A 16,900-nucleotide genomic window follows, 5' to 3' on the forward strand; every position below is an offset into this window, starting at 1 on the left:
AGGGAAGTGGACTGGGAGGACAGGAGAAAAGAGGGCAGGCAGGAAATCAGGCTGGGGCAAGCAGGCCAGCAGACATTAGGCATGGCTCTCCTCCTTTTTGCACCTCTTCCGCTTCTGGGGGTCCCCAGTCCTCCCTGTCCTGGCCACACCCCTCAGCCACACCCTGGGGTCCAGGTGCTCAACAGTGACATGGCCTAGGGTGTCCTTGCCTTTGAGGAAGGTTGGGCCATGGGCACAAGGCATCTGGTTAACTTCAGGGACCTCGCTGAAGGACCCTGGCCAGGTGCAGGACCTCTCTCCCCATTTCCTCGGAGTCCTAACATTCCCTCATGGGACAAGGTGTCTCCTCTCTTCCAAGAGGGCGGATGCCTGAAACCCATGTCTCTTGACTTGTTAGCTGTGCCCCATCCCTCACGTGAGAAGGAGTCACCTTCCTTCAAGGTGTGGGGAGAAGCTCGAGACCCACTTATAAGAAACAACAATACCTCCAGGGCTGCCTGCCAGGCAGCATAAGTGCCACCTGGGCAGTGGGGTCACCATGGCATCACCATGCACGTCCACACTGGACACAGTCCTCTGGCTCAGATCCAACAGTCGCAGGTACAGGGGAAGGCGTGAGGCCGGGACAACGCCATGGAGGAGAGTCTCCACACCCTACCCGTGCCCTTTCAGTACAGAATGACTGGACAGAAACAAGGGTCAGAGTGCTTTGTGGTACAGAATTATTCACTATAAAAAAATTATTGCAGGGCAGCATAGCATCGAGACTGCAGTCAACCAGGAACTCAGTAATGGTTCCTGGCGGTACACTTTTGAGTGGGTCAGTGCATCTTCACGTCCTTATCCAACAACCCAGGGAAAGAGAAAGCCCTGCCCCGATCTTATAAGGAAAATGAAATAAGGGCTGGTGCTCTGGGCTGAGTCATGCCCACAAAACTCCCGAGGTGGAGGATCTTCAATGACAGTGCAAGGTTCACCCTCCACAGCTCTAGTGACACGGAAACGCCTTCATGTAACAGAATTTACATGCTTATCACAATCATGCCACAACCTCATAAAACCCCACACGATAAAGACACTAAAGGCCTTTGTGACAACAATTTCTGGAAAGTCAACCACAACCCCCTGCCTCCAATCTGCTTTGGAATGTTAAACTCCAGCATCTGCTCAGAAAAAGTTTGATGAAGTTTGACCACTACTGCTAGCAGACAAAGGAGTCAGCTTAACTCCGGGGATGTTCCCCTCACCTCTAATTCAGCGAACCAAATTTCCCAAGGACACGTTCACTGAACTTTCTCCTTTCCTAAAGCTGAACTGGAGATAAGGAATAAATACACACACACATATAAACACAGAAACATACACATATATAAATTTCATTTGTATAAAATTCTAAAAAATGCAAACTATAGTGACAGAAACCTCAGATCAGTGGTTGATTGGAGATGAGGTGGGAGATGAAGGGATTACAAGGGATATGAAAACTTGGTGAGATGATGAAAATGTCTGCTATCTTGATGGTGGTGATGGTTTCTCTACATATGTCAAGACTGCTCAAATTTTATACTTGGACTAGTGCAATTTATCTTACATAGATTATACCTCAATAAAGCCATAAAAAAGAAGAAGAACAAAACCCCCATAGAGCAAATAACATCCTGCCCCAAACTGGCATTTCCGTTCAGAGCTTATACCCCTGGTGCATCAAGAAGGAGATGCCTGGCCAGGCCTGGAGCACATCTCTGGGACTTGTCCTGCTGGCGGGAGCCCAGGAGAGAGCGTGATCTCTACTCACATGGCCACTTTGACCTCTCCACATTGTAAGTCAAAGTCATTCCTTCTGCTTGAGTTCACTCATTTCAAATATTAACTTATAATTACCTGCAATGAAGACAACAGACACAGGGCCTATGAGTTCAAGGGCACACTGAGACCTCTATAGCAACTCTGCCAACGGTGACAGAGTTGACCAGCTTCTCTGAAACAAGCAAAGACTCTTCTGGTGAGGCAGGTAACATAACCAGCTAGTTCATCTGCTGAAACTAGTGTCCCAAGCTACCTAGAGATCCAACGACAGGTCTCATGCATCTTAATTTCACTGCTTCCCAACCATGCGACACATACCCATTTGAAAAATTTTCCTGAATATGCTACATCCTTTTCATGTAGAACAAATGTGGTCAGGAGCTCATCACTACCTCTGAGCCACTGGGTAAAATCTGGCTTAATCTTATGTGATACAATAAGAAATAAGTACATGGTCTTTGTCTTCAGTTCCTGGCACAGAGATCCTAAATGTCATTTATAAGAAGCCCCTTTAAGCCATACCTCAGCTGATGCTGCAGAGGTGATGAAGGACTTGCCTCGTGGTCCAGAGGTTAAGAATCTGCCTGTTAGGGCAGGGGTCATGTCCAATCCCTGACCTGGAAACAGTCTACATGCTGTGGGGTAACTAAACCCATGTGCTACAACTGAGTCTGAGTCTGTGCACCATGAACACTGAAGTCCATGGACCGAAAGACTGCTTGCGACAAAAGAAGCCACCGCAATGAGAAACTTGAGCCCTACAATTAGAGAGTAGCCTCTGCTTGCTGCAACTAGAGCAAGCCCAAGTGCAGCAATGAAGACCCAGTGCAGTCAAAATTAAATAATAATTTTTTTTTTTTAATTAGGTGATGAAGCTTGGAGGATGGGGGCTGGTTGCCAGAGGAAATAACCATGTGACTGGAGGGCTGCAACTTTCAACCCCAACCCTAACCCCAAGGAAGGGGAGAGTGGCTGGGAACTGAGCTCAGTCACCAATGGGGATGATTTAATCAATCTTACCTGCATAATGGAACCTCCATAAAAACTCTAAACAATGAAGTTCAGAGTGCTGCCAAGGGCGGTGCTAGGATAGGGGTGCACCCACAGAGGACATGGAAGCTCTGCCTCTTTTCTCCATACCTTGACCTACGGACTTCTTTATCTGGCTGTTCATCTGTATCCCTCGTAATATTCTTTATGACAAACTGGCAAATGTAAGTAAATGTTTACTTGAGTTTTGTGAGCTGTTCTAGTAAAATATCAGAGCTGAGAAGTCATGGGAACTTGCAATTTATAGACAGAGATACAGGAGACAGCCTGGGACTTGCAACTGATGTCTAAAGTAGGGGCAGGCTTGTGGGATTGAGCCCGCAGCCTTTGGCATCTGCAATATCTTCAGACAGTTAATGTCAGAACTGAGTTGTTAATAAATTGTAGAACACAGTTGGTGTCCACCAAGAACGAGAGAATTGCTTGGTGTGGAGAAACCTACAGGTTTGTCAAAAGTGTTAAAAGAAAACAGTATTTTCCTTTATCTCTCTTCTCTCATTCAAAGTAACTTCCAGCTGACTCTTTCTCATATTTCCTTATTCAATAGCAAAGATTTAATGAGGAACCACTGTCTGCTTTAACACAGAGTAAGTGATGGTGATTCAACCATAGTTAAGATACAGCAGTACCTGTATTCAATGATAATTGACATCACAATCTTATTTGAGGAGACAGACGGAAACCATTAACCATAATAAAGAGTTGTATGAAAAGATGCTACATGTCTTATCAACAAAAGGACTAAACAAACTGTATATCCCTAAGATGGAATACCATTCAGCAAAAAGTCACAACTTACTGATATACCTCAAAGCATGAAACTCAGGAAATTACCTTGAGGAAAGAAGTCAGATACAAAAGAGTACACTCTGTGTTATTCCATTTATATGAAGTTCAAAAGTAAAACTAATGTATGGTGACAGAGGCTGGAAACAGCCATTGCTTCTGTGGAAGCCATTGCCTCTAGGAAGGGGGGGAGGGAACCACTTGGGGAACAGTAAACACTCCACAGTTTCACTGGGGTGGTGCTTAGACAGGCGGACACAGTTTCAAGACTCATCCGATTGTACACTTCTGAGATCTGTGCATTTTTCTGTATGTACATTATTCCTGGATTTAAAATATATATATACATGAATGTTAAGAAATCACAGTGGAAAAAGTCACTTGTTTTCCTGAGTCTAATCAGGAAACACTTCACAAAGAGGGACACTTGAGCAGGACCTTGAAGGAAGAACACCATGTTTTCTGGTTGGAGCCAAAAACAAGAAAAAAGATGTGGAGGTTTGAGAGTCCCTGGTACATAGTAAGCAGAGGTGTCAGGGACGTGTTTGAGAATGCCTGGGAAGAGAGGATAGGGAATGGTGGGAGGCAGGACAGTAGTTGGGATCAGAGTGTGAAAGGCCTTATATCATATATTTTGTGATACATAAAATATCATATACTTTCTTTTTTTGATAATACATTTTTTTCAATTTTATTTATTTGATTTTTAAAAAATCTTTTTGGCCATGCCATAAGGCATGGGGATCTTAATTCCCTGACCAGAGATCAAACCCACATCCCTGCATTGGAAGCGTGGAGTCTTAATCCACTGGACTGACAGGAAAGTCCCCATGTATACTTTCTAATAAGGACAGCAAAAAAAATCACAGAAGTGCTTAGATTACGTTTTGGCTGATTCTGTAAATAATATCTACTCATTCTTTTAAAATATAACTATTTAATTATGTAGTAAAAAAAAAAAAAAACTGGCTGCACGCCAAAACACAGGGGATCTTAATTTGATCAGGGATCACACCTGTTCCCTCTGCATTGGAAGGCAAAGTCTTAACCACTGAACCTCCAGGGAAATCCCCTAATTATGTATAAAGCCAAAAAGTCCCCCATAATCTTAACTCTCGAAATAGTCATAGCTAACTTTTTTTTTTTTTTCCATTCCATGTGGTTTGTGGGATCTTAGTTCCCCAGCCAGGGATGGAACTCACGTCCTCAGGAGTGAGAGCACGGAGTTCTAAGCACTGAACCACCAGGAAATTTCCACCAAAAATTTAATTTTATCTTTCCACAATTAATTTGTTTGTGTGTTAAACATTCATTTTCAAATATTTAATAAACAGATCTCACCTGCTTTAACTATTGTATTCTTGGTATCTAGCATAATGTCTGGCATATTAAAATACTAAATGGAAAAATGGTTTATACCTTGCTTTTTGTTTTCTAGCATATTCCAAATATCCTCATTCTTTTTAAATGGCTGAAAAGTGTTCTGCAATTGGAGGCAAAGCTCTATTGACAGACAGACATTACAAATTCTTTACAGTTACAAGACTATTACAAGATGCTTATGTTCCTGGATATATTTCTGGAGGATCAATTCCTAGAAAAGGAATTGCTGGCTCAAAAAATGCACATCTCATGGACTCTAGAAAGATGGTACTGATAAAACTATTTGAAGGGCAGCAATGGAGATGCAGACATAGAGAACAGATCTGTGAACATGGTCGGGGAAGGAGAGGGGAGGACAAATGAAGACAGTAGCATGGAAACACACACCAGCGTATGGAAAGCAGCCAACCAGTGGGACTTTGCTGTGTGACACAGGGAGCTCGGCCCGGTGCTCTGTGACAACCTATAGGGGTGGGATGGGGATGGGAGAGAGGTGCAAGGAGGAGGGGACAAATGTATACCTGTGGCTAATTCTTATTGGTGTGTGGCAGAAACCAGCACAGTATTGTAAAGCAATTATTTTCCAATACAATTTTTTAAAGACAATAAACTCAACTAAACAATTTAAAAACACATCTCAAAATCTTATCAATATTTTATAAATATTGCTAAATTACCACCCAAAAGGATTGTACTGGTTTGTTTGCTGACAACAAGCTGTTCCAACCTTATCCTCAACAGTTCTTTATTTTATTGAGATTGACATATAGCACTGTATAAACATAAGGTATATGGCATAACGACATGACTTACATACATCATGAAAATGATTATCACAATATGTTTAATGAACATCTATTATCTCATACAGATACAAAATTAAAGAAACTGAAAAAAAAATTGTGTGTGATGAGAACTCTTAGGATTTGCTCTCTTAACCTTCACATATAATGTATAGGAACGTTAATTATTGGAGAAGGAAATGGCAACCCACTCCAGAACTCTTGCCTGGAAAACTCCATAGACAGAGGAACCTGGAGGGCTACAGTCCATGACATCACAAGAGTCACACATGACTTAGCAACTAAAGGACCACCATCACCAATGTTATTTATCATGTTGTGCATCATATCCCTAGTAGTTATTTAACTTATAACTGAAAGTCATAGTAGTTTATGACTGCTTTATTCAATTTCCCCCTTCCCATACTCTCCACTCCTCATAACCATATATTTGATCTTTTTCCATTTGTTTGTATGTTTGTTTATTATTGTTTGTTTATTATCAAGTATAACTGACCTATAACACTATGCTAGTTCTTATGTTACATAATGTAGTGATTTGGTATTTCGGTATAATTCAAAATTACCACCACAATAAATCTAGTTACAAAGTGTCAGCATACAAAGGTACTACAGTTATTGACTGTATTTCTCACACTGTACGTTTCACACCCATGACTCATTTATTTTGCAACTGGAAGCTTGTCCCTCTTAAATCTCCCTCACCTATTTCTTTTCTCTCCCCACCCCTTCCTCTAGTAACCACTTGTTTTGTTCTCTGTATCGATAACTGTTTGTTTTGTTTTTAAAATTTCACATAAAAGTGAAATCATACAGTATTTGTCTTTCCTTGCTGACATTTCACAAAGTTTAATACCCTCATGTTGTTGAAAATGGCAAGATTTCATTCTTTTTATGGCTGAGTAATATTCCATATTTTATACACACACACACACACACACACACACACACACATAAATATATGGGGCTTCCCTTGTGGCTCAGCTCATGAAGAATCCGCCTGCAATGCTGGAGACCTGGGTTCGATTCCCAGTTGGGAGGGTCCCCTGGAAAAGGGAAAGGCTACCCACTCCAGTATTCTGGCCTGGAGAATTCCATGGACTATATAAGTCCATGGGGTGCAAAGAGTCGGACACGACTGGGCGACTTCCACTTCATATAAATACATATAGCACGTCTTCTTTACCCATTCACCTATCAATAGGCACACTTGGACTGCTCCCGTATCTTGGCTATTATAAATGCTGCAATGAACACAGGGTGCATGTATTTTTTTTAATTAGTGTTTTTGTTTTCTTTGGATAAATACCAACAGGTGGAACTGCTGGATCATACAGTAGTCCTATTTTTAATTTTCTGAAGAACCTCCATACTGTTTTCCATAGTGACTAAATCAACTTACATTCTCATCAGCAGTCCAGAGGCTTGCCTTTTCACTGCATCCTTGCCGTCACTTGTTATTTGCAGCCTTTCTGATAATACCAGCTGACAGGTGTGAGGTGATATCTCAGTGTAGTTTTGATTTGCACCCCCTGATGATTAGTGATGTGGAGCACCTTTTCACGAGCCTGTTGGCCAACTAAATTTCTTCTCTGGAAAAATGTCTTTTCAGATCCTCTGGTTGTTTAATTGGACTGTTTGCGGGTTTTCTTTTTTTTTTTTAATGTTGAGTTTTATGAGTTCCTTATATATTTTGTATTATTAACCCTTTATCAGACATATTATTTGCAAATATCTTCTCCCATTCAGTAAGTGGCCTTTTCATTTTGATGACAGTTTCTTCTGCTGTGCAAAAAGCTTTTCAGTTTGATATAGTCCCATTTATTTTTGCTTGTTTTCCCTGAGACATATTCAAAGAAAATATTACTAAAACTGATACCAGAGTACTGCCTTTGTTTTCTTCTAGAAGTTCTATGGTTTTATGTGTCTGTTTTTTATGCCAATACTATAATGTTTTGACAACAACAGCTTTATAACATAACTTTTTTGGTAGAATTCTTCAGTGAAGCCTTTTAGGAATTTCTTTATGTAAACTGGAAATTCAGAGTCTTTAATACACATAGGGCATTTCTGGTCAGCTCCAATACATAAAGAGCTTGAAAGCTGTCACTCCCACACTTAGAGTAATAAAACTCTAAAAGTGAAAATCAGTATTTTTCTCACCTTCATTAGAGAAGGTTAAGGGATGTAGGCTCACCAAAAAACTAAATCTTAAGATTTAGTCTTAAGATTGTAGGACATCTCCTCTTCCACATCAACCTTACTATCAACCAACAGGGCTCCAATACAAAAACAGTGGGTTACAGTTCAAAGATCTGCAAGACATGGACTTTGAGAAGGAGCACGTGGGAGAGCCCAGGTCAAGAGGGGAGACAAAAGCAGGGGCACTGGAAGGGCCGAAAGCCTCTGGTCTCAGCACTGCAGCACACACTAAACACTGCCCAACTCTTGCTCAGACCGACGCGAAACTTATATCAAAGGCCTATTTACTTCAGTTACCATTACCCAATCCATATGTCTAGCTTGCAATCAATAATTACAAGGCACATTAAGAGGTAAGAAAAAACACAGTCTATAGAGATATAGGGATATCCAGATTTTCTAGTCCTTCTTGAGTAAGTTTTTAATTAATTAAAAAATTTTTTTCTTTAAATTTTGGATGCACAAGCTCTTCCTTGAGGCACGAGGACTTTCTCTAGTTTCAGAGCATGGCCTCGAGAGTACGCAGGCTCAGTAGTTGAGGGAGGCAGGCTTAGACACCCTGAGGCACATGGGATCTTAGTTCCCCAACCAGGGATCAAACCCAAGCCCCCTGTACTGGAAGGTGGATTCCCAACCACTGGACCACCAGGGAAGTCCCTTGAGTGAGCTTTATTAAAATGGAATTTGTCTACTTCACTTAAAATTTTAATTTATCACCTTTAAGTTCTTCATAATATTCCCTTTTTATTTAATAATGTAGATGCTGTGGTGATATCTTCACTTATTACTGATATTCATATTTTGTACCTTCTCTTTTCTCCTTATCAATCTGGACATAGTTTTACCAACTGTATTGATTTTCTCAAAGATTTTCATTTTATTGATTTCTCCACTGTTTTTCTGCTATCTGACTTACGCTATTCTTGTATGCTCTTCTCTTCTAATTTCCTTTCTTCTGCTTATTTTAGCTTTAGTTTGCTCCCCTGTCTCTAAAAACTTTTTTTGGCCTCTCACATGTGGGATCTTAGTTCCCTGACCAATGATCAAACCCACACTCCCTGCATTGGAAGTGCAGAGACTTAACCACTGGACTGCCAGGGAAGTCCTTCCTCTGTAAAAGTAAAAGTTTTCTAAAGTAAAAGTTTAAGTTTTTATTTTTAAATATTTTAACTGATCTAATATAACATTTAATGCTGAAAAGATCACATTGCATTCTCTCTTCAGAGACTCTACTTTGGCAATTATCTCCTCTACTACATCAATTTTTCCCTTTCCACTGAATCATCCCCATCTTCTTACAAACATGCTGTTACAGTACAATATTATAGAGAAAAAAGAAAAAAAAAAAAAAAAAAACAGAAGAATGCCCTCTCCTGCTCCCACATCCTTCTCGGGCTATCATCCAATTCCCCTATTATAATTATATGGTTATCTGTACTCTACATGCTGTGGCTACTTCCTTATCTCCCAATCTCTATAATTCACTCCATTTAGGTATTCACCCCTACACCGAAACTACTTTTATCAAAGTCACCAGAAAATTTCATCTGTCCATATGCAAAGATCAATTCTTATTGTTAGTTAGAATTCTCATGTTAGTCATTCCTCAGCAGCATTTGACATACATCCCCCTAGCTCCCAGGCCACCATGCCCTCCTGGTTTTTCTTCTTTCCTCAGTGATCACCCCACCTCTACCTGTCAACTGGAGTGCACCCAGAGCTCAGCCCACAGTCCCACCTTTTCCTCTGATATACATCCATGACCCAGGTACCCTTCTTCATGTCTAAAACTTTAAGTATCATCTTATGTATTCAAGCTATTCGATATCATTTCCTAGTTTGTAGTGCGTTTTGTAGCTGCCTTATATATTCTCTAAAAACAATGATCCTCACCATCTTGTTCTTTTCTACCCTTTTAAAGTCTCTCTCTTACACACACCCACACAATAAAGTATCTGATACAATGTTCTGTGCATGGTGAGCCTTGATTAAACACTGCAGATTCCATCTCTAATTTTGCTCAAGCACAGAAAATATGTATAGATTTACTATTAGGTAGAAAGGCAATGGCAACCCACTCCAGTATTCTTGCCTGGAGAATCCCAGGGACAGGGGAGCCTGGTGGGCTGCTGTCTATGGGGTCGCACAGAGTCGGACATGACTGAGCGACTTAGCAGCAGCAGCAGAAACAGGATTTACAGTGACCCACACTTAAGCAACAAGCACCACCTACTAATTACTGAATATTAAAGCCAGGGCTCATAATCTACTGTCATCCCTTTAGAATGTGTCAAATCCCCAATTCTTCTATGGAGGCTGAGACCATAAGCCTGGAGTGGGTCCTTCACTCAGCATTTTCAATGAGGCAAAGGTAAAATACGTAGGTCTTTCCATGGGAGGTTTCTTATGTGTTGAGGCTGGTCACAGGGAAATCCCTGTTCCAACTAAATATCAAACAAATAATAATTAAACTAGAGCCAGAATTCCAGTGCAGAAGGAACAGAGAAATTGTACATGAATCTGGGCTGTCATCTGAGGAAAGCCTACCTTTTGTCTTACAAGTTATGGTTTTGTTACTATTTTTTAAATTATTTATGTATTTATCTGGCTGCGTCGGGTGTCAGTTACGGCACTTGAGATCTTCACTGCGGCATGTGCGAGCTTTCCTTCTGGGGCACAGGCTCTTTTGATGCGAGGCACAGGCACTTCCAGGTGGTGCGCGGGCTTCTCTAGTTGCAGTGCTCAGGCTCAGTAATTGCAGCAGGCAGGCTTAGTAGCCCCACAGCATGTGGGATCTTAGTTCCCTGACCAGGGATCAAACCTGCATCTCCTCCACTGGAAGGCAGATTCTTAACCACTGGACCACCAGGGAAGTTAGACCAGAATCCTTGGTTCCTGAGGATACTTCACCGAATAACACAGTTAACGTAAATGTGGAGCAGCCTCATTTTAAACCCGCATCACAGGGTATCGAATTTCAGGCCCTAACAACTCTCTGTGTAACCTGTTTGATGGTGGAGGCCAAGCCCAGCCCTTTAGCCACACTGACTCCACACCAAGGGAAGGAAAAACAAAAATGACTCTACAGGCTGCTCAGGGTCACTAGGAGAAACTAAATTATACTATCCTGGTCAACCAACTGCCATCTTTAGCCAGGATTCCATGATGGTTTATAAATTTACTATCTCACAATTACTTGGGAGATTTTTTCAAGGGCATTCAGGACCTTCGAGAATTCTCCTCCACTAGGTTTATGACACCTCAAGGAATTTGCCTGCACCAAACTGCTTTTGAACAAACAGAAATGAAATCAGCCTTTTGAATTTTAAATCAGAAAACAAAGATTTGTCTTTGAAAAGAATCTCAGAGTTGACCAGTTACAAACAACATACAATCAAATTTTATAAGAGGCAAAAATTGTAGTAACAGACACTGAAGGATACACTATTCCAAAGAAGAGGAAACATGAGAAACAAGTCGTGACAATCTTTTTATTGTTTACTGAAAAATACAAGTCTGGAAAGAGTCTATTGCATTGTGTACTGAAGTAAGGTCTGATACTGCAAGTACATACAACATAACAGTATAACTTATATAAAATGATACATATAGAACACAGAGACAGTGCCCAGCCCTCTAAACACTAAAAGTTAATGGGATGAAGCAAAGTCTTATATTAAATCAGAAATGTAAACACTGCAATCATATACAAAGTGCTCTAAGAGAAGAACTCTGAAACTTTTTTGTTGTGACAGCCGTCTACCTGGAGTTGGGAATGGTTGGGCCTTAGGAAAACGAAGTCAGCAAAAAGCTGACACTCTCAAGGAGTTCTTCCCAAGAAGCCGGCTGCTGACACCTGAGACAAGCTGCCATTCTGGCTTCTCTGGAGCCCTCAGGCCCACTCTGACCATTAATCCATGTCTTAGGGCTAGTGTGAGGCCAGCGAAGAGGATCAGGTAAGAAGACACTTCCATCATGACTGCTTGTCCTGCACCAACTCTATGCAATAAGAATACCTAGCATTTTTGACCCGTAACTGCCACTCCCAGGAAAAAATGAAATGTGCTTGAGAAGAAAAATACTAACGTTGGGAACAAAAGCCATCTTCTATACAATCTGCAGATACCATTCATTCCTTTCAGCCATGTTTTCACTAAGGTTTGCAAAGAGGCTGCTACTATTCTATTGCCAGTCACACAGGCCACGATCAAGGGTAACAAAACGTCTCCAGTTACAACCACTAACTCAAATGAGTTAAGAAAAAAAAATTATTAGAGAACCATAAGCGATCTCAATGATTCACACGGCAACAGAGTCAAGTGCTGCAACAACATTCACATTCCATGGTCAACTTTAACTACAGCCTCACTTCCCTCCAAACTGAGAAAGCTCCGTGTGGAGGAGAACATACAAGATTACCACCATCGCCTCCTCTCCAAACACTATTAGGGCTCAGAAAGTTCCTTAGAGGTAACAAATGCAAAAAAAGAGAAAAGATAAAAAGAAAGCACATCTCAATATATACATACAACAGAGGAAGGCTGCTCTCCCTCTGGGCTTCCTTGGCATCAGGCAGAGCAAGGCTATTTGCAATAACTGTGCCTAAGCTGACTATGGCAACACTCACAAGAGAAATAAGGAGCTACCAAGTTCCTTTATTCATAGGTAAGCATGGATTACTAAATAATTACTAAATAATTTCCTGAATTAAAAAGACAGTCTGACCATCAAAGAAAATTTTCTTCCTGCCTGAGATGCATTTATAAATGAGATTTCACAATATCCCAGATTCTTAATATTGAACTATTAATGCACAGAAGACATCCTCAGAGCTCAAGTATGAGTAATATCAATATTCTCAGATATTTATACACTTTAAAGATCAGCAAATATTTTACCAGGTTATCCATTCAAGAGATTTGTAAATCAACCGTCATAACCAACTGTATCTTTTTCTTATTCTGTTCATCAAAGAACACCATGTTCCAATAGGAATGAAGCCCAGTTCAATGGGTATATAATTCCCTTCAATTCTGCACAGCAGATTTCACTATTCAGTCTCTATGTCCTTGACTCTTCCATAACTCACCTAGTCTAAAGAAAATCTTGTATAAATGTGGAAAATTGCAAACCCCAGCAAAAACAATGGTGTCAGTGCTGAAATACACTTTAGGGGAATAACTATAATTGCTTACGAAACTGTTTATAGTTTTGCCAGAAATCCTACTGCTCCTGAATCCCCAGATTGAAAAATTCAAATAATTTAAACATAAGAGGGGATTTCACTGATAAAGATCTAGTTCACGTGTAAGGTTCTGGTTCTTAGAATGATGTGTGACTACCCCAAAATACTGGCTGCATTTCCATTTTAAACATATCTGTTAAATTCTTGTCAAATTCTCCCATCTGTCACCTCACTGGTGAACCCTTTCATTTCCTGCTTCTATTTCTTTTGGCTGTTCTATTGCACATATGGGATTCACTGAGGTTCTCTCTTTAATGTGTACGGAATTTCCATTTCATACCAACAGCTCCCTAAAAGTCATCAAAAGGGAACAACTTCTAGCTTAGTAAAGGCACAATTCCTCTTTATAGAGGAAACCAAAAAAGAGTCGTTTGGAAGCTGAACAAACATCTTAGATACACCTATAAAGGGAATGCCCTATCTGCCAACAATAATCCAGAGACATTTACAAGATCTAAAGAGTACATGGACTATGTTAAAAGCATGAATTTGGCAAATTTAAGACATATTCCTAATTTTCCACTACACTATTTGGGGGGAATGTGCCAGTTAGTATCACAGGAGCAAATTAGAAGGGTCAACACTGCTCTACTGGCTTGCTCTCCTCCTGCTTTTAGTAAACTTCTGCCAGCTCCAGTGAAGCCTGTCCCAGGGTACATCACTCAGCAACCTGCAGAGCTGCTCAGAGATAGAACAAACGACTTCAGGTCAACTAGTCCAGCAGTGAGCACTCAGCTGGTAAACACTGCCCCGGGGCAGAGCCCATGAAGAGCCTTAAGCCCAGGACCTACAGAAGTTGCACAAAATTCTTGGTTTTATATCATCTTCCCAGGAAGTTGGAAATTGGGTTTTAGTTAAAGAAATGGAACCTATGCTCTAAAACAATGTGATGCTTCAAAAAAGCAAAATCGAGATTGGAAACAGTAGAGAAAAATACAGTCTATTCGTCATAGCTTACTTTGGCTAAATGATCATAGTGTCAGTGCAATGTATTATTGTATTTGAAGCACAGCCTCCACGTTCTCATAAAACAGGGTACCAGTGAAGTACATGAAAACAGTTCATAGAGATGATAGCCCTTTAGCCTTCTGTGACTTCAGAACTCGAAAGACACAGGCTAACCAGGATTTATATTCAGATACTCGCTCAGTGCAGGCTGAGTTAAGAGACAGCAAAACACCTGATTTTTATTCACCTACAGTGTTCTCAGGAAGTTCCTATTTGGGCAGCAATGGTTCTCAGCCTGGCTGTGCATCAGTGTCATCTAGAAAGCTTTAAAGAATTACCAAGTGCTCAGCCCAGAGATCAGTATTCTTTGTTTCCCCAGGAAGTTCTAACATGCGCCGGCTGCACCAGAGATGTATCCCTTTCAGAAAGATGTTGCATGAAAGCCGAATCGTGTCTAAATAGTTTGGTTTCTTCTAAATTCCACCAGGAAAAGGGATGTTTAGAAAAAGGCACAGTTGTGCTTCCTCTAATGAGGCAGCTTACTGTTTGAGAAGTGCTGGTTCTCGGAGGTTATCTGGCACGCTGGTTGAAGAGGAGGAAGTCCTTGTCTTGGCAGAGCAGGCAGAGTTTCAGGCTTCGGCAGCTGCCTCCAGAAACAAAGAAGGCCCAGACGCCCATGAGCACCATGATGATATATGCCAACACCAGATTTAATCCGTAATGAGGACTGATTAAGGTCTGCAGAGGGAAAATAAAAGCAACCTTATTAAATATGTGGAATAACCTAAGATAATGGAAAATATGAAATACTTTCAATAGTGGAGGTGTGTTTCACCAAACATCTGATGTATGTCATGGGCCCACAGACACACAGGAATTAACCTGGTCAGCAGACACTAGCCCATAAACCTGTGCTTTGCTGTATTCAAAGGGCAACCCTAGAAGGTAATCAGAAGCCAGACCTAATGAAATACCCAATAGAAAACAGATGTTATATAACCAGGGTCCAGTTTATAATCATTTTTCTGTTAACTAGCTCTGAGAATTGAGAAACTTAAGACAAGTCTGTGTTGAAAGTGAAAGTGTTAGTGGCTCAGCTGTGTCCAACTCTTTGTGACCCCATGGACTACAGCCTGCCAGGCTCCTCTGTCCATGGAATTTTCCAGACAACAATACTGGAGTGGACTGTCATCCCTTCTCCAGGGACCTTTCCGACCCTGGGTCTCCTGCATTGCAGGTGGATTCTTTACCATCTGAGCCACCCTCTCTAATCAAGGGAACAAGAGGGAACAGCATCTCTTTTTCAGCTGCACAACTGCTGAGGGTTCCAAAAGTTCATTTAAAAACCACTGATGAGGTCCCACAAGGTACCAGTGAAGACCACAGAGCCTATCCTAACAGAGCTTATGGCAGTAAGGGAGACAGGCAATGAGTGAAGAAACAAGTAACTAATCACAGGACATCCTTGGTGGCCCAGTGGTTAAAATCTGCCTTCTAATGCAGAGGACATGGGTTCGATCACTGATCAGGGAACTAAGATCTCACACGCCGGGAGACAACTAAGCCTACACGCCACAACTAGAGAGCCTGCACACTGCAATGAAGACCCAGTGCAGCCAAAGTAATAAATAATAAAAAAAATAAATACTTACACATTGTGATAAATGCCAGGACAGAATAACTACAACTGAGACGGTGCTAGTAAAGGTTAAGAACAAAGTGATCCACTCAAGGTGGACAAGGAAGGCGTTGAGAAAACGGCATTTACTCTGAGACTTAGAAGAGGAGGTGTAAGCCAGCCTGGTTTAGACTAAGGGAGGGAACCCAAGCAGGGCAAAGAGTTTGGTGCAGCTGAGGATCTGAGAATCACTATAAATGATGTGTAAGTATGGAGAGAAAGCACAGAGATAGGAGAGGAAGGCAGGGGCCAGATAGGCATGTCGGTGCTAAGTGTGAATTTTACCCTCAGAACAATGAAGGGGTGCAGAAGGATGTTAGGTCAAGGAGCTGAACAATTTTAGATTTTTAAACTGCAGAGAATGCATTCGAGGAGGCAATGGTGAAAGCAGGGAGAACAGTTAAGACGACTCCTCACCGAATGAGTGGAGTACAGGATAGTGGCTTAGTCCAGGGTGGTGGTGGTAGAGATGGAGGGAGTGGGTGACAGGACTTGACTCGCTGATGGATGCAATGTGAGAAACAGAGAGCCCAGGGGTGACTTCCATGGTTCTGGCTTTAAGGAAATAGCGATAGTAATGAGCTAGGCAAGACTTGAGGAAGACCGAGTTTAAAAAACTTGGGCAAAGACTAAGCTAGGAGTGATAGGTGGGAACCAAGTCCAAAGAGGACATAATAAGAGTGGGCTGGCTCTGAGATTTCAAAAAGCGGGTGTCAGGGGACTTCCCTGGTGGTCCAGTGGTTAAGAGTCCATACTTTCAATACAGAGGCACAGGTTCAATCCCTGGTTGGGGAACTAAGATCCCAAATGCTGTAATGAATGGTCAAAAACAAACAAACAAACAAACAGATGTCAGGTAAGCAGTTAGGTTTATGAGTATGAGGCTCTGAGGAGAGGCCTGGGCTAAAAAGAGAAATACAGAAGCACAGTTCATAAACGGGCTTAAAGCCACGGCTATGAATGCGATTACCCACAGAGTTCCTGTAGAGAGAAGGGAAA

At 41.4% G+C, this 16,900-nt stretch overlaps 1 protein-coding gene across 6 annotated transcripts in view; it reads right to left on the minus strand.

Annotated features, from left to right (window-relative positions):
- APH1B (aph-1 homolog B, gamma-secretase subunit) overlaps positions 1 to 16,900 on the minus strand; it is a 117,077-nt gene that overhangs the window by 61,573 nt on the left and 38,604 nt on the right. For 4 of the 6 annotated variants that reach the window (XR_009496046.1, XR_009496047.1, XR_009496045.1 and 1 more), the window contains exon 6: positions 14,767 to 14,961. Coding sequence is in view for 3 of the 6 variants with exons in the window: in XM_010809264.4 (XP_010807566.1) it covers positions 14,794 to 14,961 (168 nt within the window). In the remaining 3 variants the exon portion in view is untranslated. Of the gene's footprint in view, positions 1 to 11,507; positions 14,962 to 16,900 lie in introns of those variants that run through there. The other 2 variants (XM_059890455.1, NM_001191403.1) reach the window with 2 other exon arrangements.

The sequence above is a fragment of the Bos taurus genome, chromosome 10 (genome assembly GCF_002263795.3).
Source record: "Bos taurus isolate L1 Dominette 01449 registration number 42190680 breed Hereford chromosome 10, ARS-UCD2.0, whole genome shotgun sequence".
NCBI classification, from domain to species: domain Eukaryota; kingdom Metazoa; phylum Chordata; class Mammalia; order Artiodactyla; family Bovidae; genus Bos; species Bos taurus.